General features: G+C 40.4%; 1 protein-coding gene across 1 annotated transcript; it reads left to right on the forward strand.

The window, feature by feature from the left end:
• The first annotated feature begins 283 nt into the window (after positions 1-283).
• Positions 284-22,660, forward strand: LOC120041310 (mediator of RNA polymerase II transcription subunit 10-like). The gene is made up of 4 exons (XM_038986248.1): positions 284-529; positions 1,654-1,737; positions 21,353-21,455; positions 21,920-22,660. The coding sequence occupies exons 1-4, from the start codon at positions 408-410 to the stop codon at positions 22,031-22,033; spliced, it is 423 nt and encodes a 140-aa protein (XP_038842176.1). The 5' UTR covers positions 284-407; the 3' UTR covers positions 22,034-22,660.
• Positions 22,661-25,421: the final 2,761 nt, after the last annotated feature.

The raw sequence follows: 25,421 nt of genomic DNA on the forward strand, positions 1-25,421 counted from the left end.
CATTCGCCAATGATTGGTTCTCACCCTTCCGGAAAGCAGTATGTCATGGGAGTGTTTGTCACTAGTTACCACAGCCACAAAGTCAAAATTGGCGTTATCGTAAAAATGTATGAAAATAAAAATGTGCTTTTTGCTATTCATTTAAGGTTAGACATGAGGTTATCAGTGTGGGTAATGTTGGGGTTAAGGTTAGTTTTAAAATCAGATTTTAAGAAGATACATTTTAGAAATAGGCGGGGTTTAGCCTTAATGATCACCTTGTGGCTGTGGTAACTAGTGACGACCCATGGGGGTCTGGGAAGTGATTAACATTGTGATGAATTGACAAAAGGCTTTGTCTGGGTTTTTATATTTCCACAAATATTTTATGTTTATGAGAAATGAACACATAACGTTTTGTTGGAGACATGGCTGAGAAATTTGATAACCTCGAGGAGCATCTCGAGAAGTTCGTTGAAAATATTCGACAGATGGGAATTATCGTTAGCGACTTTCAACCTAGCAGTCAAACAGGACTCAACCAAAAACTGTAAGTGATGCCAGTTAGCTAGCTAGGTGTTTCTAGTATTACTAGCCATCATAGCTAGCCACTTAAATATGTTACTACTAACTCCCCAAGTTATCAATACACTAGAGTTGTTTACAAAAGTAAGATGATGGTTAACCAACGCTAGCTAGCCTCCACATAGTTAAGTTAGCTAGCTAGTTAGTACAGTCAATGTCATAGACCAGGGATGGGCAACTCCAGTCCTCGGGGGCCGGAGTGGTGTCACACTTTATTTAAAAAACGGAAGATCATAATTAGTTGATTAAATGGAGTCAGGCGTGTTAGTTGGGACTGGGGAAAAAGTGACACCAGGCCCCCGAGGACTAAAGTTGCACATCGCGGTCATAGACACACAAAAGGGTATAAAAGACTGCACATAGTTTTTTTCTTTTACGTTTATTTAACTAGGCAAGTCGGTTAAGAACAAATTATTATTTACAATGACTGCCTATCAAAAGCGAAAAGGTCTCCTGCTGGGACAGGGACTGGGATTAAAAAACGCATCACGACAAGAGACACCACAACACTACATAAAGAGAGACCTAAGACAACATCGCGTGATAGCAACACATGACAACAACATGGTAGCAGCAACACAACATGGCAGCAGCAGAAAACATGGTAGAAACATTATTGGGCACAGACAACAGCACAAAGGGCAAGAAGGTAGAGACAACAATACATAACGCAAAGCAGCCACAACTGTCAGTAAGAGTGTCCAGGATTGAGTCTTTGAATGAAGAGAGAGAACTGTCCAGTTTGAGTGTTTGTTGCAGCTCGTTCCAGTCGCTAGCTGCAGTCAACTGAAAAGAGGAGCGACCAAGGGATGTGTGTGCTTTGGGGATCTTTAACAGAATGTGGCTGTCAGAACAGGTGGAGGATGAGGGCTGCAGTAGGTATCTCAGATAGGGAGGTGTGAGGTCTAAGAGGGTTTTATAAATAAGCATCCACCATTGGGTCTTGCGACGGGTATACAGAGATGACCAGTTTACAGACCAGGTTAAATGCTGACAGTCATGTTGAGGTAGGAAGTTAGTTGTATGGTAGTTGTGGTTGACGATTTTGCCTGCTAGTTGTTGAAACGTCTCTACTCCTGTGCATTTCAGAAACTACATGATCACGGGACTGCAGGACATTGAGAAATGTCGCCAGCAGCTACATGAGATTAACGTTCCTCTCGAGGCTTTTGAGTGAGTAGATGTTCCAACTTAAACATACACTTTCCATGTCTAGATCTCTAGTTTACTTTTGAAAGCCTGGGGAAGTTCTCACTCAGGAAGATGATGGAAACTAGTGACACATTGCCACTAGGGTTGGACGATTTTACCAACGAGCACACAGCAGGGCGACATGCCAATTGGCCTATTCCCTTTTTCCCATAGCCTAAATGTTCAATACATATGAGGTAGTTAGAATATTAGCATAATGCAAGAGGACAATGTAGATTGTACAAAGAGAGGAGAGATCCAAAGCAGTGCAAATTGTCAGACAGGGCCTACTGTGGTTTTTCCCCTCTCCAATGTCTGATGATCATGGGTCTTTTACAGCGGACACTCCGTTGTCTGGCTTATTGTTTTAAAATCGTAATTTCCCTTTTTCTCCCCAATCCCCATTCGATTTGAATATGACTTTTTGGCTTAGGCATAACCTACTCTTTCATGATCAACCATCAAATGAATCTATAGGCCTAACAGAGTTCCAACTCAGACAGTTGTTTGAAAATAGCCTAAATAAAAACATAGTATAGTTATGAGAGAGAGAACAAATAATTGCAAGATAGACTAATGGAATAGGAAGTATAAACACACATGGTACGTTTCTGCGTTACTTGACCAAAGTGTTGGCAAAGTAAATTGTGCCTTCAGAAAATCCCTCCTTGCAAACCAAACAGCCAATAATATATGCCAACACACAGGCTACTGTCAATAAGTTGCAGTAAATGTTACTTTGACAAGTTAAAATGATAAACTAATATTTGTAATATTGTCAGTGTTTATTATAGTAATATTGTCAGTGTTTATTATAGTAATATTGTCAGTGTTTATTAATGTCCTTGAATTGCGCAACAGGCAATCGGACATAAGCTCCCGCAGCAGCACTTTCAAAAAGCGCGAACAAAAAATAAATGAATGATGAGTCAGTGTCTGAGTTGTCTCAAACATTATTTTCAATAACTTATGAATTGTGCATTCATATAAAAGATAAACAAATTATTATTTAGCTCAAAATCAAATTTTATTGGTCACATACACCTTTAGCAAATGTTATTGCGGGTGTAGCGAAGTGCTTGCGTCTCTAGCTCCAACAGTGCAATAATATCTAACAATTTGACAACAATACACACATCTAAGTAAAGGAATGGAATTAAGAATCTATAAATATATGGACGAGCAATGTCAGAGCGGCATAGACTAAGATACATTAGAATAGAATACAGTATGACATGAGTAATGCAAAATATGTGAACATTATTAAAGTGACTAGTGTTCCATTTATTAAAGTGGCCAGTGATTTCAAGTCTATGTGTATGGGCAGCAGCCTCTAATGTGTAACTGATGGCTATTTAACAGTCTGATGGCCTTGAGATAGAAGCAGTTTTTCAGTCTTCCGGTCCCAGTTTTGATGCACCTGTACTGACCCCCGCCTTCTGGATGATAGTGGGGTGAACGGGCAGTGGCCCGGGTGGTTGTTGCCCTTGATGATTGTTTTGCCTTCCTGTGACATCTGGTGCTGTAAACGTCCTGGAGGGCGGGAAGTTTGCCCCCAGGGATGCGTTGGGCAGACCTCACCACCCTCTGGAGAGCCCTGCGGTTGCAAGCGGTGCAGTTGCTGTACCAGGCGGTGATACAGTCCGGCAGGATGCTCTCAATTATGCATCTGTAAAAGTTTGTAAGGGGTTTTAGGTGCCCAGACAAATTTCTTCAGCCTCCTCTTCAACAGTCAATGAGCAGCATTCTTACATTGGTATTCCTCTTGTCCAGATGGGATAGGGCAGAGTGCGATGGCGATTGCATCGTGTTAAATGTCTTACTCACATCGGTCACGGAGAAGGAGAGCCCACAGGTCTTGGTAGCAGGCTGCGTCGGTGGCACTGTGTTATCCTCAAAGCAGGCGAAAAAGGTGTTTAGCTTCTCCGGAAGCAAGATGTCAGTGTCCGCAACATGGTTGGTTTTCCTTTTGTAGTCCGTGATTGTCGGTAGACCCTGCCACAAGTCACGTGTTTGAGCTGTTGAATTGTGACTCCACTTTGTCCCTATACTGACGTTTTGCCTGTAACATTCTTTCTAGCACTTGAATGAACATTGGCTTAGGCTAAAAATGAATAAGCCTATTATCTTTAGGCTATGCCTTTTTCCCTATCGAACTGTAAAAATCCTAAATATACACCTTTTTTTTCTCCGCCATCTACACACAATACCCCATAATGACAGTGAAAACATGTTTTTAGATTTTTTTTAAATGTATTGAAAATGAAATATCTAATTTACATAAGTATTCACACCCCTGTGTCAATACATGTTAGAATCAGCGATTACAGTTGAGTCTTTCTGGGTAAGTCTCTAAGAGGTTTGCACACCTGCATTGTGTGATATTTGCACATTATTCATTAAACATTTTTTCAAGCTCTGTCAAGTTGATCGTTGTTAGACAGCCATTTTCTCGTCTTGCCTTATAGTTTCAAGCCAATTTTAAGTCAAAACTGTAACTAGGCCACTCAGGAACATTCAATGTCGTCTTGGTAAGCAACTCCAGTGTAGATTTGGCCTTGTGTTTTAGGTTATTGTCCTGCTGAAAGATGAATTTCTCAGTGTGTTGGAAAATGGACTGAACCAGGTTTTCCTCCAGGGTTTTGCCTTTGCTTAGCTCTATTCAGTTTATTTTTTATCTTAAACTCCCTAGTTCTTGACGATTTTAAAGCATATCCATAACATGATGCAGCCGACAATCATGCTTGAAAATATGACGTGTGATACTCAGTGATGAGTTGGATTTGCCCCCAAACATAACGCTTTTATTCAGGACATAAAGTTAATTTCTTTGCCACATTTTTTGCAGTTTTACTTTAGTGCCTTATTGCAAATAGGATGCATGTTTTGAATAATTGTATTATGTACAGGCTTCCTTGTCATTCTTAGTATTGTGGAGTAACTACAGTTTCCTCAGTTTTCTCCTATCACACCCATAATACTTTAACTGTTTTAAAGTCACCATTGGCTTCATGGTGAAATCCTTAAGCGGTTTCCTTCCTCTCTGGCAACTGTCGTGTCTGGCTATGCCGGATTAAGTGATATGACATGCTATTCTATAAAATCATTTCTCTGTAATTAATATTACCTGATTCAGCTAATCAGGTAGATAATTAACTAGAAAGTCGGGGCACCCCGAAATAATGTTTATAGAGCTGTTATCTTCCGAATAAACTCTTAAAGACCTAGTAATCTTTTACGTCTGTAGCAGTCAATATTTAATCCTCACCTTATTTAGTCTCATCTGAAAGTTGTAAATTCTTGGTTATCTTCACAAACCCTGGCTAACAAGTTGAATCAGCAATACAACATTTGGTTTAATTATGAATAAGAGTTCAAAGTTCATACCAAGTTGCCATGCTATATGCTCATGCTATATTCTGGCTGGTATAATCGAAATTCATCCTTCCGGCATGTAGGTCGTCACCTTCACATTGAAATTCAATGCTCATTTTGTTAAGTTCTCTAAGGTTGGCTTAGTTCTGTAGGTTGTCTTTGTCCTTTCAACGTGGGGACCTCAAGTCCACACGTCCTTGGAACAGCTTATTATCTGAGCCCTTTTAACGTAGGACTGTCGCCCTAACGTCCTCGGAACAGAAAGTTAAATTTTTGTCTAGGGCTTTATATATAGGAGGGGAGAGAAGGGCGTGTTTCATAGTTTATAACCAATGTCTGTTCACATGGGCAGGGCCACTGAGTTGAGCATAGTTCACTCATGAAAACCCAATTCTCTCATTTGGAAGCTAAAATTACATTTAATCTTTTCACAAATAGTTTCATATTTAAACATTTAAATTGCACAACAATTCCATGTGAATCTGATAACTTGAATGTGTAGATTTTCCTAGATACAGTTTGTCGTCCTATCATCAGTAATAATGTCTCAGACGCCAACTGATCTGGCATCATATTCATTTAGTACCAACGCATATTTTCAGCTGGTTGGATTACCGAAATATGGTTCCGTTCCCATCTTTTGATGTCACCGGACTCTCTCTCAACGTTAACCAAGGGATTTTCAATAGTCACATCGGTAGAGTAGAGAGAGGAAAAAGGGGAAAGGTATTTATGGGGTCATAAACCTCCCCCAACAGGCCAACATCATGACACAACTAAGTTAGGAAGGACGCCTGTATCTTTCTTGTAACTGAGTGTCTTTATAGACCATCGAAATGGTCATTTAATAACTTCACAGATATATTCAATGTCTGCTTTTTAAGATGTTTACCCATCTACCAATAGGTGCCCTTTGCGAGTCATTGGAAAACCGCCCTGGTCTTTGTGGTTGGATCAGTGTTTGAAATTCAGTGCTCAACTGAGAGACCTTACACACCTTTTTACTTGAGGAAGTAAAAAAAGCTGTTAAACACAATTGCACACAGAGTGAGTCCATGCAGTTTATTATGTGGCTTGTTAAGCAAATGTTTACTCCTGAACTCATTAGGCTTGCCTTAACAAAGGGGTTGAATACTTGACCCAATACATTTCAGCTTTTGATTTGTAATTAATTTGTAAACATTTCCAAAAACACAATTCCACTTTGACATTATGGGGTATTGTGTGTAGGCCAGTGACACAAAATCTCAATTGTAATCAATTTTGAATGTGGAAAAAGTCAAGGGGTATGAATACTTTCTGAAAGCTGTTAAATAGCCTAAACAAAATAAGTATGAAAATAACCTACATTTGTACAAACAAAAGTCTTTCAAGGTTTGACAGAATTTTTTTGCTTATCCTGCATTGCCTTCATTAAGTATTCAGACCCCTTGAATTTTTCCACATTTCGTTACATTACAGCCTCATTCTAAAATGTATTAAATAATTTTTTCCCTCATACATCTACACACAATACCCCATAATGACGAAGCAAAAACTGTTTTTTAGATTTTTTTTGCTAATATATATATATCAAATGCAATTACATTTACCCAGGTATTCAGACCCAGTACTTTGTTGAAGCAGCGACTACAGCATCAAGTCTTCTTGGGTATGATGCTACAAGCTTGGCACACCTGTATTTGGGGAGTTTCTCCCATTCTTCTCTGCTGATCATCTCAAGCTCTCTCAGGTTGGATGGGGAGTGTTGCTGCACAGCTATTTTCAGTTCTCTTCAGAGAAGTTTGATGGGGTTCAAGTCTGGGCTCTGGCTGGGCCACTCGAGGAAATTCAGAGACTTGTACCGAAGCCACTCCTGCGTTGTCTTGGCTGTCTGCTTAGGGTTGTTGTCCTGTTGGAAGCTGAACCTTTGCCCCATTCTGAGGTCCTGAGCTCTCTGGAGCAGGTTTTCATCAATGATCTGTACTTTGCTCCATTCATCTTTCCCTCGAACCTGACTAGTCTCTCAGGCCCTGCCGCTGAAAAACATCCCTACAGCATGATGCTGCCACCACCATGCTTCACCGTAGGGACGTTGCCTAGTTTCCTCCAGACATGACGCTTGGCCTTAAGTCTTTGGGCTGAAATCTTGTTTTCATCAGCCCAGATGATCTTGTTTCTCATGATCTGAGAGTCTTTAGGTGCCTTTTGGCAAACTCCAAGTGGGCTGTCATGTGCCTTTTACTGAGTGGCTACCTTCTGGCCGCACTACCATAAAGGCCTGATTGGTGCAGTGCTGTAGAGATGGTTGTCCTTCTAAATGTTTCTTCCATTTCCACAGTGGAACTCTAGAGCTCTGTCATACTGACCATCAGGTTCTTGGTCACCTCCCTTACCAAAGCCCTTGTCACACGATTGTTCAGTTTGGCCGGGAGGCCAGCTCTAGGAGGAGTCTTAGAGGTTCCAAACTTCTTCGATTTAAGAATGATGGAGATCACTGTGTTCTTGGGGACCTTCAGAAATGTTTTGGGACCCTAACCCAGATCTGTGCCTCGACACAGTCTTGTCTCGGAGCTCTACAGACAATTCCTTCGACCTCATGGCCTGGTTTTTGCTCTGACATGCACTGTCAACTGTTTTTATTTTTTACTATTTTCTACATTGTAGAATAATAGTGAAGACATCAAAACTATGAAATAATACATATGGAATAATGTAGTAACCAAAAAAAGTGTTAACCTGTTTGGGGTGCAGCCCGACACCGGTACACTTATGACAACATCCAGCTCAAGTGCAGGGCGCGAAATTCAAAATATATATTTTTTTAAATATTTAACTTTCACACATTAACAAGTCCAATACAGCATATGAAAGGTACACATCTTGTGAATCAAGCCAACATGTCCGATTTTTAAAATGTTTTACAGGGAAGACAAAATATGTAAATCTATTAGCTAACCACGTTAGCAAAAGACACCACTTTTCTTACTCCATCAGTTTTTTACTCCATCAGTAGCTATCACAAATTCGACCAAATAAAGATATAAATAGCCACTAACCAAGAAACAACTTCATCAGATGACAGTCTGATAACATATTTATTGTATAGCATATGTTTTGTTGGAAAATTTGCATATTTCAGGTATAAATCATAGTTTACATTTCAGCTACAATCAGAAATTGCACCGAAAGCAGCCATAATATTTACAGACACCAACGTCAAATACCTAATTACTCATCATAAAACATTTCTGAAAAATACATAGTGTACAGCAATTGAAAGACAGGCATCTTGTGATTCCAGACAATATTTCCGATTTATTAAATGTTTTACAGCGAAAACAAAATGTAGCGTTATATTAGCGTAGCCACAATAGCCAGAAACACTTGGGCGCCCACGACCAGTTCACATGCACGACAGATATTAGAAATAGCATCATAAAATGTTTCTTACTTTTGGTGATCTTCCGTCAGAATGTTGGACAAGGTGTCCTTTGTCCAGAACAGTCGTTGTTTGGATCTGGAACGGCAAATTTCCCTCTTCATTTAGCATGGGCACTTGCCAAGTGCTACGGATCTCTCCAACGTCAACAAAGTCAGAGAACGGAACACGGCAAAACTCCCGAAATTTTTTTAATAATCTGATTAAACTATATTGAAAAAACATACTTTACGATGATATGGTCACATGTATCAAATAAAATCTAAGACGGAGATGTTAGTCGTCCATAACGAGAGCAAAACAGAAGGCAAATCCATGTCCTCTTTCGCGCGCTCCAGAAACAGGAAGTGGACGGTCACGTCAAACAAAGAGCTTTAATTCCACCTCAGACCAAGATAAACACGAAATTTTTTCTCTCACCGCCTCTTGACAACCAGGGGAAGGTGTATGAAGTGTATGTAGACTCTTACGTATCATGCCCATGTATAGGCAGGAAGTTGAACAGAGCATCGATTTCTGACATTCCACTTCCTGGTCAGGAAGTGTGCTGCAGAATGACTTCTGTTTCACTCAGAGAAATAATTCAAACGGTTTTAGAAACTAGAGAGTGTTTTCTATCCAATAGTAATAATAATATGCATATTGTACGAGCAAGAATTGAGTACGAGGCCGTTTGAAATGGGCACGATTTAACTGGCTACTCAATACTGCCCCTTGCAGCCATAACAGGTTAAACAAGTTCATTTGTGGAATTTCTTTACTTCTTAAGGTGTTTGAGCCAATCAGTTGTGTTGTGACAAGGTATGGGGGGTATACAGAAGATAGCCCAATTTGGTAAAAGACGAAGTCCATATTTGGCAAGAAAAGCTCAAATAAGCAAAGAGAAACGACAGTTCATCATTACTTTAAGACATACAGAAAATGTCAAAACAGAAAATGTCAAGAACTTTGAAAGTTTCTTCAAGTGTAGTCGCAAAAACCATCAAGTGCTATGATGAAACTGGCTCTTGTGAGGACCGTCACAGGAAAGGAAGACCCAGAGTTACCTCTGCTGCAGAGGATAAGTTCATTAGAGTTACCAGCCTCAGAAATTGCAGCCCAAATAAATTCTTCACAGAGTTCAAGTAACAGACATCTCAACATCAACTGTTCAGAGGAGACTGCGTAAATCAGGCCTTCATGGTCCAATTATCCAATTGAAACCACTACTAAAGGACACCAATAAGAAGAAGATACTTGCTTTGGCCAAGAAACATGAGCAATGGACATTAGACCTGTGGAAATTTAGCCTTTGGTCTGGAGTTGAAACTTTAGATTTTCGGTTCCAACCACTGTGTCTTTGTGAGATGTGGTGTGGTTGAACAGATGATCTCCTCATGTGTAGTTCCCACCGTGAAGCATGGAGGAGGAGGTGTGATGATGTGGGGTGCTTTGCTGGTGACACTGTCTGGGATTTATTTAGAATTCAAGGCACACTTAACCAGCATGACTACCACAGCATTCTGCAGCGATACTCCATCACAGCTGGTTTGGGCTTAGTGGGACTATCATTTGTTTTCAACAGAACAATGACCCAACACACTTCCAGGCTGTGTAAGGGCTATTTGATCAAGAAGGGGAGTGATGGAGTGCTGCATCAGATGGCCTGGCCTCCACAATCCCCCGACCACCAAATTGAGGTGGTTTGGGATAAGTCGGACTGCAGAGTGAAGGAAAAGCAGCCACAAGTGCTCAGCATATGTGGGAACTCCTTCAAGACTGTTGGAAAAGCATTCCAGGTGAAGCTGGTTAAGAGAATGCCAAGAGTGTGCAAAGCTGTCATCAAGGCAAAGGGTGGATATTTGAAGAATCTCAAATATATTTTGATTTGTTTAACACTTTTTTGGTTACTACATTATTCCATATGTGTTATTTCATAGTTTTGGTGCCTTCACTATTATTCTACAATGTAGAAAATAGTAAAAAGGGAAAAAAATTAAATGAGTAGGTGTTCTTAAACTTTTGACCGGTAGTGTAGACAGTTGTGGGCTTTTCCAAATCATGTCCAATCAATGTAATTTTCCACAGGTGGACTCCAATCCAGTTGTAGAAACATCTCAAGGATTTTCAATTGAAACAGGATGAACTTGAGCTTAATTTCAAGTCTCATAGCAAAGGGGCTGAATACTTAAGTAAATTAGGTATTTCTGTGTTTTCTTTTATGTGCAAAAAATTCAAAAAATCTGTTTTCGCTTTGTCATTATGGGCTATTGTGTGTAACGTAAACTCACCCCATTCCGTACAAATGTGCGCAACCGCGACATTCAAACGAGGTTGCAAAGAAAATTTATGGGACTGTAGAGACTGTTGACTTCAAAATCTGGGGTGTAAACTACGTTTCTATCAAGCGTTGATCGACATGGTAATGGCTCTATAGTATTGGAGTTGAAAAAACTGACCCTCCGTTACATCATGACGTGTCATGCCGTAACGTACAGCACGCATAAAGCAAGTATTTCTGTCTTACAATCTCTCTCCACCAGGTGTAGCACTTCTCTCATTGTTTAAAAACAAGAAATGGACAGTGACGGGGAAGGGGGGATACCTAGTAATTTTTTGCGTCATCACTGCATGTGATCATGACTCTCAAAGCTGCTGTTTACTTCTGAAGATCACTTTAGCACCGCCCTAAAAACCCGATTCAAATTCGACACAAACCTTCAAATAGGTATGTAATGACACATTATATACACTCTTTATAGTGTTTTATTTACATTTTAGAGGCGATACGGTGATAAGTTGGACAGATCGAGTGGGAAAAAAGCAGTTTTCCCACATGACATCTGTCCTTCTCACTATCACGCATTAGTTTCGCTTCCCCACCCGCCGTTTTTAAAAAGACCCGACGGAGCTCATTGCCTTGTTGAATTATGCAGAAACGGGCAACGTGGAGCTCATGCCATTGATTTTGTTGGAAAGGGGAGAAATTGTGCTTTACAATGGTATTGACATTACAGTTGATCTGGAAGTATTACGTTTTTGGGCCGCTAAAATAAGGTCAATTGTACGGACCAAGGCGATGTACAAAAGTGAGTGAGTTTACGTTAGATTGCTGAGGATTTTTTATTTTATTTTATCCTGTTTAGAGACATTGGTAAATGTGTAGAATTGCTGGAAATTAGCTTTAAAACTGTAACGTTGGGAGGTAGGGGTTTGTTACTACGCCGATAAATGAAAATATCCATCCGGACCTTTGCCACCTAGGGAATGTACCCTTTACCCTGATGATCTGTTGGCTATTCTGTAAGTGACTTGGGTCAGGTGTGCTTGCTCACCTTTATCATTCAACCTACATCTGAAGAACTGCCAAACAGGCGAAGATGTCCTTTTCTTTCCCACCAAGTCAGCCATAGTTTTTTCTGATTTATTGTATTGCAGGCTATGCTATAGTGAAATCCCATCACTTCATTATTTTTTTTCAGTCTGAAACTGTTTGAAAGTAGCCTAATTGGAGAAAGTATGTCACTTAGTTTTATTTAATTTAACCCTTACTAAGCAAATGCGCTTACCCAGATGATTTAAGATTAAATAACAATAGCCTACACTTTATATGGCTACAGTGCATTCGGAAAGTATTCAGACCCCTTGACTTTTTCCACATTTTGTTACTTTACAGCCTTATTCTAAATTGGATAAAAGTATTTTTTTCACCTCATCAATCTACACACAATTCCCCACAATGACAAAGCGAAAACAGGTTTTTATAAATGTTTTCCAATTTATAAAAAATGTAAAATACTTTATTTACATACACTACCGTTCAAAAGTTTGGGGTCACTGAGAAATGTCCTTGTTTATGAAAGAAAACACATTTTCGTCCATTTAAATAACATCAAATTGATCAGAAATACAATGTAGACATTGTTAATGTTGTAAATGACTATTGTAGTTGGAAACGGCTGAATTTATGGCTTATCTACATAGGTGTACGGAGGCCCATTATCAGCAACCATCACTCCTGTGTTCCAATGGCACGTTGTGTTAGCTAATCCAAGTTTATAATTTTAAAAGGCTAATTTATCATTAGAAAACCCTTTTGCAATTATGTTAGCACAGCTAAAAACTGCTGTCCTGAATAAAGAAGCAATAAAACTGTCCTTCTTTAGACTAGTTGAGTATCTGGAGCATCAGCATTTGTGGGTTTGATTACAGGCTCAAAATGGCCAGAAACAAAGAACTTTCTTCTGAAACTCGTCAGTCTATTCTTGTTCTGAGAAATGAAGGCTATTCCATGCGAGAAATTGAACGAGATCTTCAGTTTCTTGGCAATGCTGTGTACTAATCCCTTCACAGAACAGCACAAACGGGCTCTAACCAGAATAGAAAGGAGTGGGAGGCCCCGGTGCACAACTGAGCAAGAAGACAAGTATATTAGACTGTCTAGTTTGAGAAACAGATGCCTCATATAAGTCGTCAACTGGCAGCTTCATTAAATAGTACCCGCAAATCACCAGTCTCGACATCAACAGTGAAGAGGCGACTCCGGGATGCTGGCCTTCTAGGCAGAGTTCCCCTGTCCGGCGTCTGTGTTCTTTTGACCATCTTTTCTTTTATTGGCCAGTCTGAGATATGGCCTTTTCTTTGCAACTCTGCCTAGAAGGCCAGCATCCCGGAGTTACCTCTTTACTGTTGACATTGAGATTGGTGATTTGCGGGTGCTTTTTAATGAGTATGGTGTATACATATTTTTTGTTAAATTTAAATCAATTTTAGAACAAGGCTATAAAGTTATAATGTGGGAAGAGGGGTCTGAATACTTTCCTAAGGCACTGTATAATATTTGTTTTTAAAAGTTAAGCTATAACTGACATCTGAGTTTTTATGGACAAGAGAAACAGCCCTACCAATTTTTGTAAAACATTCTGCAGTCATGACTAGAAAAGCATTGTTCAGGCCTAGCAATGTGTCCTTTTTATATTGCGTTCTTCTCACCAATTGACCCCTCTGTGCGCAATGGGATGATGTGTCATACCAGACATCGCCCAACCTTAGTTGCCATTTATCAAACCAATCACAGTTTGCATCGGTGGAGAGCCAAATAGAGATTGTGTTGCTAAACTAGTGATGGGCATCATTCCTAGTCTTTTCGATGAGCAGGATCTTTTGGCTCTGTTCACCTAAAAGAGATGCTCATTTGGCTTCCAAAGGGTTCTTCGTTCGGTAGTGCATAGAAATAGATGAAAAACAGCAACTTTAGTGTCAGGTGAAATGTGAGTTAAATTGCATTTACTACCTGATGAAATTAAATCGCTTGCAATTATTTATTTTTTTACACACTTCTAAAATGAGCATGGACCAGAAAGAGGCTCTCACCACACTACCTTTTTGTTCCTACAGTGAGGTTTGAACATCTTCAGATAGTTTTTTTATAACTTATAAATCAGGAAGCCATATGAACGCCACTCACAGATGCAATTTGGTTCCCTGCATTTACCAAAATACTAGTTCAAAAAGAGGTGCTTATTCGCGAATTGCAAGAAGATAGTATGCACTTTGTCCGACACGGTAGGAGAAACGACAGGGACAAAACCAAGGAAAAATTAAAAGCAAGGAATACCTCTCTTGAGGGGAAATTGAGTAGTCATGTCTTCTCGGAGTCAATTAAGTGTGAACTTGAAATCCAGCGCTTTGTATAAGATCACTTCTTATAAATATTTGTGTGAAAAAAATATAGGCCTATTTTAACAATGAAAAGGCTTGGTCTAAAATGTAATAAAATGTGACATTGCCTACAAGGATAGACCATTATATTCAAACATTTTATAAAAGTTATGAGCGCTCCCCATAATAATAACAATAAAAAAATGATATACACTGGTAGCCTTCACACGTGTAGCTTGTTATTGTCGGTCAATTAAGCCGGTGCTCCATGTGTAGCAAGTGAATTGGGAGATTTCTAATCAATGCAAAATGGAATTAAACTGTATAGAATTAAGTTGGCTAAATAAGAACTAGTCTATAATCCTCAACCAACAGGTAGGCCGTGGTTTCATATGAACGGGCTTATTTACAAGTAGGGGGAGCGCTGCAAAATAGCCTCAATTAGCCTTGCTACTTTAGTTTGCTAGCTTCTTTACAAGCAATACGTTTCTATAATTAGCGGGAGTTGGATTTGGCAACTTTTTTTCCTCTCCCTCCCTTGGTGCCGCACACACCGGTTCCTCTCCTCTCTCGCCCCTCCCCCACCAGCAGAAACAAGCAGAGCGTCGCAAGCAAATCTCCATTGAAGTTTTAAACATTTATTTATTTATTTTTATTTCACCTTTATTTAACCAGGTAGGCCAGTTGAGAACAAGTTCTCATTTACAACTGCGACCTGGCCAAGATAGAGCAAAGAAGTGCAACAAAAACAACAACATTGAGTTACACATAAACAAATTTACAGTCAATAGCACAGTAGAAAGTGTGTGCAAATGTAGGGAGGTAGGGCAATAAATAGGCCATAGAGGTGAAAATAATTACAATTTAGCATTAACACTGGAGTGATAGATGTGCAGATGATGATGTGCAAGTAGAGATACTGGGGTGCAAAAGCGCAAGAGGGTAAGTAATAATATAGGGATGAGGTAGTCGGGTGTGCTATTTACAGATGGGCTGTGTACAGGTACAGTGATCGGTAAGCTACTCTGACAGCTGATTCTTAAAGTTAGAGAGGGAGATATCGGACTCCAGGGTCAGAGATTTTTGCAATTCGTTCCAGTCATTGGCAGCAGAGAACTGGAAGGAAAGGTGGCCAAAGTAAGTGTTGGCTTTGGGGATGACCAGTGCAATATACCTGCTGGAGCGCGTGCTACGGGGTGGGGGGGTTGCTATGGTGACCAGTGAGCTGAGATAAGGCGGTGCTTTACCTAGCAAGGACTTATAGATGACCTGGAGCCAGTGGGTTTGGCGACGGATATGTAGTGAGGGCCAGCCAACGAGAACATACAGGTCGCAGTGGTGGGTAGTATATGGAGCTTTGGTGATAAAACGGATGGCACTGTGATAGACTTCATCCAGTTTGCTGAGTAGAGTGTTATTTTGTAAAATGACATCGCCGAAGTCCAGGGTTGGTAGGATAGTCAGTTTTACGAGGGTATGTTTGGCGGCATGAGTGAAGGAGGCTTTGTTGCGAAATAGGAAGCCGATTCTAGATTTAATTTTGGATTGGAGATGCATAATGTGAGTCTGGAAGGAGAGTTTACAGTCTAACCAGTCACCTAGGTATTTGTAGTTGTCCACATATTCTAGGTCAGAACCGTCCAGAGTAGTGATGCGGGAGGGTGCGGGCAGCAATCGGTTGAAGAGCATGCACTTAGTTTTACTAGCATTTAAAAGCAGTTGGAGGCCACGGAAAGAGAGTTGTATGGCACTGCAGCTCGTCTGGAGGGTTGTTAACACAGTGTCCAAAGAAGGGCCAGAAGTATACAGAATGGTGTCGTCTGCGTAGAGGTGGATCAGAGACTCACCAGCAGCAAAAGCGACATCATTGATATATACAGAGAAGAGAGTCGGCCCGAGAACTGAACCCTGTGGCACCCCCATAGAGATTGCCAGAGGTCCGGACAACAGGCCCTCCGATTTGACACACTGAACTCTCTCTGAGAAGTAGTTGATGAACCAGGCGAGGCAGTCATTTGAGAAGCCAAGGCTATTGAGTCTGCCGGTAAGAATGCGGTGATTGACAGAGTCGAAAGCCTTGGCCAGGTCGATGAAGACTGCTGCACAGTACTGTCTTTTATCGATGGCCGTTATGATATTGTTTAGGACCTTGAGCATGGCTGAGGTGCACCCATGACCAGCTTGGAAACCAGATTGCATAGTGGAGAAGGTACGGTGGGATTCAAAATGATCGGTGATCTGTTAATTAACTTGGCTTTCGAAGATTTTAGAAAGGCAGGGCAGGATGGATTTAGGTCTATAACAGTTTGGGTCTAGAGTGTCTCCCCCTTTGAAGAGGGGGATGACCGCGGCAGCTTTCCAATCTTTGTGGATCTCAGACGATACGAAAGAGAGGTTGAATAGGCTAGTAATAGGGGTTGCAACAGTTTCGGCAGATAATTTTGGAGCGGGTCCAGATTGTCTAGCCCAGCTGATTTGTAGGGATCCAGATTTTGCAGTTCTTTCAGAACATCAACTGTCTGGATTTGGGTGGAGAAGCAGGTATCCTGGAAGGGGGTGTGAAGATGTTGGCTGGGGTAGGGGTAGCCAGGTGAAAAGCATGGCCAGCCGTGGTAAAATGCATGAAACCAATGCTTTTACGGTTACAGAAGTCAACAAATGAGAGCGCCTGGGGAATGGGAGTGATGCTGGGCCTGAGTTAAGGGCCTGAGTTAAGTTCTACATCACCAGAGGAAGATAGAGATCCTGGTTAAGTAGGATAAGAGTACGGCTAAAGCCTAAAAGAACTGGTTGTCTAGTGGGTTCGGAACAGAGAGTAAAAGGAGCAGCTTTCTGGGCGCGGTAGAATAGATTCAAGACATAATGTACAGACAAGGGTATGGTAGGATGTGAGTAGGTAATCCTAGGCATTGAGTGATGATGAGAGAGGTTTCTAGATGTCTCTAGAGGCACCATTTTAAGCCAGGTGCGGTAGAGTTGGGGTAGAGGTCGACCGATTTATGATTTTTTACGCCGATACAGATTATTGGAGGACCAAAAATAACCGATACCGATTAATCGGACGATTTTTATATATGTATTTGTAATAATGACAATTACAACAATACTGAATGAACACATATTTTAACTTAATACATAAGTAAAATCTATTTAGTCTCAAATAAATAATGAAACATGTTCAATTTGGTTTAAATAATGCAAAACAGTGTTGGAGAAGAAAGTAAAAGTGCAATATGTGCCATGTAAAAAAGGTTAAATTCCATTTAAAAATGTTTAAATTCCTTGCTCAGAACATGAGAACATATGAAAGCTGGTGGTTCCTTTTAACATGAGTCTTCAATATTCCCAGGTAAGAAGTTTTAGGTTGTAGTTATTATAGGAATTTATAGGACTATTTTTCTCTCTACCATTTGTATTTCATATACCTTTGACTATTGGATTTTCTTATAGGCACTATAGTATTGCCAGCCTAATCTTGGGAGTTGATAGGCTTGAAGTCATTAACAGAGCTGTGCTTCAAGCATTGCGAAGAGCTGCTCTCAAATGCAGGAAAGTGCTGTTTGAAGGAATGCTTATGTATCAGTGTGATGTTGTTCCCCTAGATTATGTACCAAGTTGCACACAAGGACCAATTCAAATAGTCCAGGTCAAGAGGGGATGTTAATAATTTGATAATAATAATAATTCAGTGTTTTTTTTAAAATTTAATTACAGCTGCATAGCTAATGTTATTTTTTGGTGAACAAACACTTTTTCATATCAATTTTGTACATACACGTGATTGTAAAAGTTTTGTATATTTTGGTTTGGCCCATCGCGGGTTATCTGTATTTACGTACCCCCTTATTGTTCTCTTTTGCCTGACCTTTGGCTAGCAAGGTGCCTGAGAGCTGCTTCGTGTGCAGGGCAAATAAAAATAATTCAACCAGCAGACCTCCAGTTGTGGCAGTGTCCTAATTAAAAGTACACAACGCAGAACGAACCACGCTACACTTATGAGCTTGCTGCTGCCTACCACCGCTCAGTCAGACTTCTCTATCAAATATCAAATCATAGACTTAATTATAATATAATAAACCCACAAATACAAGCCTTAGGTCATTAATATGGTCAAATCCGGAAACTATCATTTCGAAAAACAAAACGTTTATTCTTTCAGTCAAATACGGAACCGTTCCGTATTTTATCGAACGGGTTGCAACCCTAAGTCTAAATATTGCTGTTACATTGCACAACCTTCAATGTTATGTCATAATTATGTAAAATTCATTACGGTCTTTGTTAGGAAGAAATGGTTCACACAGTTCGCATTGAGCCAGTCGGCCCAAAATGCTGCATATACCGTGACTCTGCTTACACTGAACGCAAGCAAAGTGACACAAATTCCCTAGTTAATATTGCCTGCAAACATGAATTTTTTTTAACGAATTATGCAGGTTTTTAAAAAATATACTTGTGTATTGATTTTAAGAAAGGCATTGATGTTTATGGTTATAACTTGTGACATTGATGCTACGATTGTGCTTTTTTTCGCAAATGCACTTTTGTTACATCATCACCCGTTTGGCTAAGTATTCTGTGATTCGATGATAAATTAACCTCTACTTCCTCAGAAACCCGGGTCCGGGAGCACCCCCACCAGTAAAAAAGCTGACTAGCATAGGCTAGCATAGCGTCACAAGTAAATAGTAGCATCTAAATATCATTAAATCACAAGTCCAAGACACCAGATGAAAGATACACATCTTGGTAATCAAGCCATCATTTCTGATTTTTAAAATGTTTTACAGGGAAGACACAATATGTAAATCTATTAGCTAACCACGTTAGCAAAAGACACCACTTCCATACTCCACCATTTTTTTTTACTCCATCAGCAGCTATCACAAATTCGACCAAATAAAGATATAAATAGCCACTAACCAAGAAACAACCTCATCAGATGACAGTCTGATAACATATTTATTGTATAGCATAGGTTGTTAGAAAAATGTGCATATTTCAGGTATAAATCAGAGTTTACTATTGCAGCCCCCATCACAACTCTCACTAAAACGACTAGAATAACTACAGAGACCATCGTGTATTAGCTAATTACTCATCATAAAACATTTCTTAAAAATACACAGCGTGCAGCAGATGAAAGACACAGATCTTGTGAATCAAGACAATATTTCAGATTTTCTAAGTGTTTTACAGCGAAAACACAATATAGCGTTATATTAGCTTAGCACAATAGCAGACATTACAACAGCATTGATTCAAGCCAAACATAGCAATAACGTATAAACCACCAAAATATATTAATTTTTTCACTAACCTTCTCAGAATTCTTCAGATGACAGTCCTGTAACATCATATTACACAATGCATATAGAGTTTGTTCGAAAATGTGCATATTTAGCGGCACAAATCGTGCTTATACAATGAGAAAAGTTGCCAAGCTGCCCAGAAAATGTCGGGCGCCATCTTGGAGAGTCACCTAGTCTAATCAATAAATAATCATAAACTTGACTAAAAAATACAGGGTGGACAGCAATTGAAAGACAAATTAGTTCTTAATGCAATCGCTGAATTACATTTTTAAAATTAACGTTACTGTGCAATACAGGGTGCAATACAGGGTGCGATAACGCAAGGCTACACTGCAAATAATGGCGTCTTATGCATTTTACTTTTTTCAACAGAACAACGAATTATCAGCATAAATAGTTCTTACTTTTAGCTGAGCTTCCATCAGAATCTTGGGATAGGTGTCCTTTGTCGAAAAGAATCGTTGCTGGGTTGGAGAACGTCCTCTTCCACGTTGCAATTAGCAGTAAACAATGGCATGCGAAAGAGAGAGACCCAACTTTCTACAACGTCAGAAAATGAAATACCCGAAAATCGCAATATACTGACATAAACTGATATAAATCGGTTTAAAATAACAAGATTATGATGTCTTTAAAGCCTATATCGAATAAAAACAGAGCCGGATATATCTAGGAGCTAAAACCAGAGCTTCTAAAACGACATGCCAAGACCCTCTCTGCGTCAGCGCGAAGATCCAAAAGGAGGGACACATCGATTCCAATCAATTTATAGACTTTCGGCTCTGCGTAGAGACTCCATTTCAAGGCCCTCTATTCGCTGACACCCAGGGGAAGGCGTATGCAGTGCATCTCAACCAATAGAAGACAGGGAGAGTTATACACAGGTCTGGGAACAGGTTGGAAAAATCTGCATTCTCAACTCCACATAGGGAAATTGCTCTAAGTCCAGTTCTGTTTCACGCACAGACATAATTCAAACGGTTTTAGAAACTAGAGAGTGTTTTCTATCCAATAGTAATAATAATATGCATATTGTACGAGCAAGAATTGAGTACGAGGCAGTTTAATTTGGGAACAAAAAAAAAAAAGTGCTAACAGCACCCCCTATTGACAAGAAGTTAACAGGCACCGCATTGATTATATGCAACACAGGACAAGCTAGTTAAACTAGTAATATCATCAACCATGTGCAGTTAACTAGTGATTATGTTAAGATTGATAGTTTTTTATAAGATAATTTTAATGCTAGCTAGCAACTTACCTTGGCTCCTTGCTGCACTCGCGTAACAGGTGGTCAGCCTGCAACGCAGTCTCCTCGTGGATTGCAATATAATTGGCCATAATCGGCGTCCAAAAATACCGATTATGAAAACTTGAAATCGGACCTAATTAATTGGCCTTGCCGATTAATTGGTCGACCTCTAGTGTGGGGGGTGGAACATAAGGGCTAGCTAAGGCATATTGAGCAGGGCTGGAGGCTCTACAGTGAAATAAGACAAAAATTACTAACCAAAACGGCAATAGACAAGGCTTATTGACATTAGGGAAAGGCATGCATTTTGACTATCCGGATAGCCCAAAAAATATATTATTTGAATAGTGAAGTGCATTTCAAATGCCCATCCCTTGCTCTCATTCAAATGCAAAATCCAATAGTTAAGTTCTCCAGACTTCTAATAGTCAAGTCAACGAGATTAGTTTTCGGAGGATGGCCACGCTAGACTACGGTGAGCATAACGGAAGGACAGTCAACTATGTACCAGCACTTTCTCTCCCTCAGATCTCCACTTGGCCACAGACCCTCAGCCTAACTCAACTGATGTAATGTTTTGTCTTGTGTTGTCAGATACATAGACCAGGGGCGTAACCCCCAGCTGTACACTAAGGAGTGTCTGGAAAGGGCCCTGGCCAAGAACGAGCAGGTCAAAGGAAAGATTGACACCATGACGGTAAGTGGCAGTAGATTCAAGCCTAATAACGGCCTATAAATTGAAGATCATTACATTGAGGAAATTACTTGATGACAAATAGTCTTGGTTACACTTTAGTCAAAGCCTTCTGGTACAATGCATTAGGTTGTGATTATAAGGTAGCCTAGTGGGTTAGAGTGTTTGGCCAGTAACCAAAAGGTTGCTGGACTTAATTGCTGACAAGGTAAAAATCTGTCGTTCTGCCCCTGAGCAAGGCAGTTAACCCACTGTTCCCCGGTAGGCTGTCATTGTAAATAACAATTAGTTCTTAACTGGCTTGTCTAGTTAAATATATATATATATATATACTAAATAATGCATTCTAAGATGTGTCCTAAGCATATACAGTATAACACCATCAGAACCATAAAGATCCAGACTAAATAACAGTAAATAATCTACAGCTTCAACCTCTGACCCCTCTGTTCTGTCTTTGGTTGCAGAAATTCAAGAGCCTGCTGATCTCTGAGCTGGGGAAGGTGTTTCCAGAAGAGATGACCAAGTACAAGGCTATCCACGGAGATGACCCCCCCCTCATAGTGACCCTTGACCTTTAATCCCCCTGACCCTTAACCCCCTGCTTAAAGCCACAGTGGGGTCTCACTCAGCAGGATCAATGAGTCAACCTGATGACATATATTAATATTCAGGGAATATTCATGAAAAAAGTGGGTTGTTGACGTTGAGAAATAGATTGAGAGCGTGGTAGAGGTAGTTGGAGGAGCAATTCTTTGTTCCGGTGGGAAGTGTAATGTGGCAAGGATGCTTTATGGATGGGTTCCAAAAAATCATAAAAGGAGCTAGAGCTGAGGATTTGATAGGAAGAACTGTCAGCCAGGAATGTATTGCCTTTTTCGAGTTTCTTTTAGTTGTATTGGAAATATGAAATTTTCTCAATCTGATATCTGGCAAACTGTTTCCTCATGCTGTGTTGAGATCCCACCTACAAGATGTACATAATGTTTATACTCATACAGAACCTTTTTTATAAAGACTTAAACATCATTGTACAACACTGCAGACCTGGACTGTGACTCCGTTTTGTATCAAGCTCAGGTATCAAAAGGGATCTTGTTCATGGGCAAGAAACTAGCCCAGAGGTTTGCAACCCTCAATTTGTTTTGATTTTATCTTGTTACTTTTTGTTTTTGTTGTTTTGCAAATAAATGGGCTTGTGATTGAAAGATTAGTCTGGTATTTACTGCCATGCTAGCGCCTTGTAGACCACAATTCATGAACAGAGACTTACAATTAAAGTTCAACGTATAAGAAGTAAAGGCGTCAATGTCACATTATATTCTTTCACCCAAGGGTCAAATCACCAAGGACATTACATTGTAAGAGGTTGTGTTCAGTGGGCATTAAAGAAGGAAAAGGGATATTTTTTCTTTTTAACCAATAGAATTTGTCAAATGGAAATGCTTTTCAATTTCTCTTTTCCATTTGGAAACATTCTCTCCCTACAGTATGTGGCCAAATCAGACCATCACCATGGTGAAGGGGGTACGCGAGCGCATACTTTCTGTGGTGTGGAGTTGTTCTGAGACAGATGCTCCAGAAGCGTGGAGCCTTCAGGACCAGGGAACCGTCATCCGGGTAGGTCATGGCCCAGCATGCCGCCTCCTGCTGGGGAAGAGAGACAGGGACACTCCCCCTGAGCCTGAAGACCAACTCCCTGGGGTGGGGGGGAGCAGGATGTTCCCTATTATTATGTCCAGTGAAGCAGGGGGTTTTATTCATCTTGAAGACTGGGAGCCTGGTCACCGGATTAGAAAGACGAAGACAACGGGATAGAATGGCGACTTTATTGTCAACTACAAGACCTTAAGACAAATCACTGCAAACAATAGGAAAGATTGAACATGCATGCTGTCGCTTCAAGATGTTTGCATCCAATTAAACAAAGCAAAGCATACATTATTTTGAAATACTTTGCACCAAAAAAGGACGTAATATGTTTGACCTTAAACACCTTACCCCAGTTGTACACTGAGCAAAAATATAAATGCAACATGCAACAATGTCAGATTTTACTGAGTTACAGTAAATATAAGGAAATCAGTCAATTGAAATACTTTCATTAGGCCCTAATCTATGGATTTCACATGACTGAGAATACAGATATGCATCTGTTGCTCACAGATACAGTACCTTGAAAAAAAAGGTAGGGGCGTGGATCAGAAAACCTGTCAGTGTCTGGTGTGACCACCATTTGCCTCATGTAACACGACACATCTCCTTCACAAAGAGTTGTTGTCCCACTCCTCTTCAATGGCTGTGCAAAGTTGCTGATTATTGGCAGGAACTGGAACACGCTGTCTCACATGTCGATCCAGAGCATCCCAAACATGCTCAATGGTTGACATGTCTGGTGAGTATGCAGGCCATGGAAAAACGGATGTTTTCAGCTGAATTGCACAACAATGGGCCTCAGGATCTCGCCACGGTATCTTTGTGCATTCAAATTGCCTTCAATAAAATGGAATTGTGTTCGTTATCTGTAGCTTATGCCCACCCATACCATAACCCCACTGCCACCATCAGCAAACCGCTTGCCCACACAATGCTTTACACGTAGTCTGTGGTTGGAGACACTGCTAAATTCTCTTAAAATGAGGTGGCTTATGGTAGAGAAATTAGCATTGAATTCTCTGGCAACAGCTCTGTTGGACATTCCTGCAGTCAGAATGCCAATTGCATGCTCCCTCAACTTGAGACATCTGTGGCATTGTTGTGTGACAGAACTGCACATTTTAGAGTTGCCTTTTATAGTCCCCCTCATGCTATTTAATCAGCTTTTTTATATGCCACACCTGTTAGGCGGGTGGATTATCTTGGCAAAAGAGAAATGCTCACTAACAGGGATATAAACAAATTTGTGGACAAAATTTGAGAAGCTTTTTGTGTGTATGGAAAATGACTGGGATCTTGTATTTCAGCTCATGACCTACACATGGGCCCAACACTTTACATGTTGCATTTTAGTTTTGTTCAGTGTAGATGCCTGGTTGCTTAGTAATTGGCACGTTAGTGACAGACACCTCAGTGCTCTCTTCAGTCATGACAATGCAATCTGTCCTCAGGGGAACAGGTGGCGTCATATGTGCGGGGGCATCTTTGTTTAATTATCTTCCTCTTTCTCCTCATCTTCCTCCCCTACCTCGCTTTGTCCTATACTTGTTATATGCCGTCAGCATTTCGCGCTCCTCCTCTCTTCAGGTGTTTTTTTAATCACCTGCAATGACGCATCATAGGTCAAGCGTAAACCTTTCAGTCAACAAATGTCGACCTTATAGTGAAATGCTTACTTACAAGCCCTAACCAACAGTGCAGTTTGAGATTTTTTTAAATAATACCTACAAAAAATAAGAATAAGAAATCAAAGTATAATAATTAAATAGCAGCAGTAAAATAACAATATTGGGACTATATACAAGGGGTACCCGTACAGAGTCAGTGTGCGGGTGCACCGGTTAGTCGAGGTAATATGTACATGTAGGTAGAGTTGTTAAAGTGACTATGCATAGAAGTTCAGGAGTCTTTTGGCTTGAGGGTAGACACTGTTTAGAAGCCTCTTGGACCTAGACTTGGCCTTCCGGTACTGCTTGCCATGCGGTAACAGAGAGAACAGTCTATGACAGGGTGGCTGGAGTCTTTGACAATTTTTAGGGCCTTCCACTGACACCGCCTGGTATAGAGGTCCTGGATGGCAGGAAGCTTGGCCCCAGTGATGTACTGGGTGAGTGGTGCTGGCTTTGTGCATGTGTGAATTACTTGTTTGAGGTAACAGTTTTTCTTCCTCTGTTTCACTCCTCGTGTGCACGCAGGCTAGTCGCCCCCGAATCAAACATTCTCGACCGTTACCTAGGTTACCTACCTCCTCTCTTTTATGTTGGCCACATTCCTTTTTCTGTCTGTCTTCAGCATTCCCCTAGGAGTGAGACA

This window comes from Salvelinus namaycush, unplaced genomic scaffold (genome assembly GCF_016432855.1).
Source record: "Salvelinus namaycush isolate Seneca unplaced genomic scaffold, SaNama_1.0 Scaffold434, whole genome shotgun sequence".
Lineage (NCBI taxonomy): Eukaryota > Metazoa > Chordata > Actinopteri > Salmoniformes > Salmonidae > Salvelinus > Salvelinus namaycush.

What these genes read in the sequence shown, in the direction of transcription:
- LOC120041310 (XM_038986248.1), top strand. Translation starts at nt 408, where the DNA reads ATGGCTGAGAAATTTGATAACCTCGAGGAGCATCTCGAGAAGTTCGTT. An exon ending in ACAGGACTCAACCAAAAACT is followed by an intron (nt 530 to 1,653) that starts GTAAGTGATGCC and finishes TGTGCATTTCAG; the next exon opens with AAACTACATGATCACGGGAC. An exon ending in GTTCCTCTCGAGGCTTTTGA is followed by an intron (nt 1,738 to 21,352) that starts GTGAGTAGATGT and finishes TTGTGTTGTCAG; the next exon opens with ATACATAGACCAGGGGCGTA.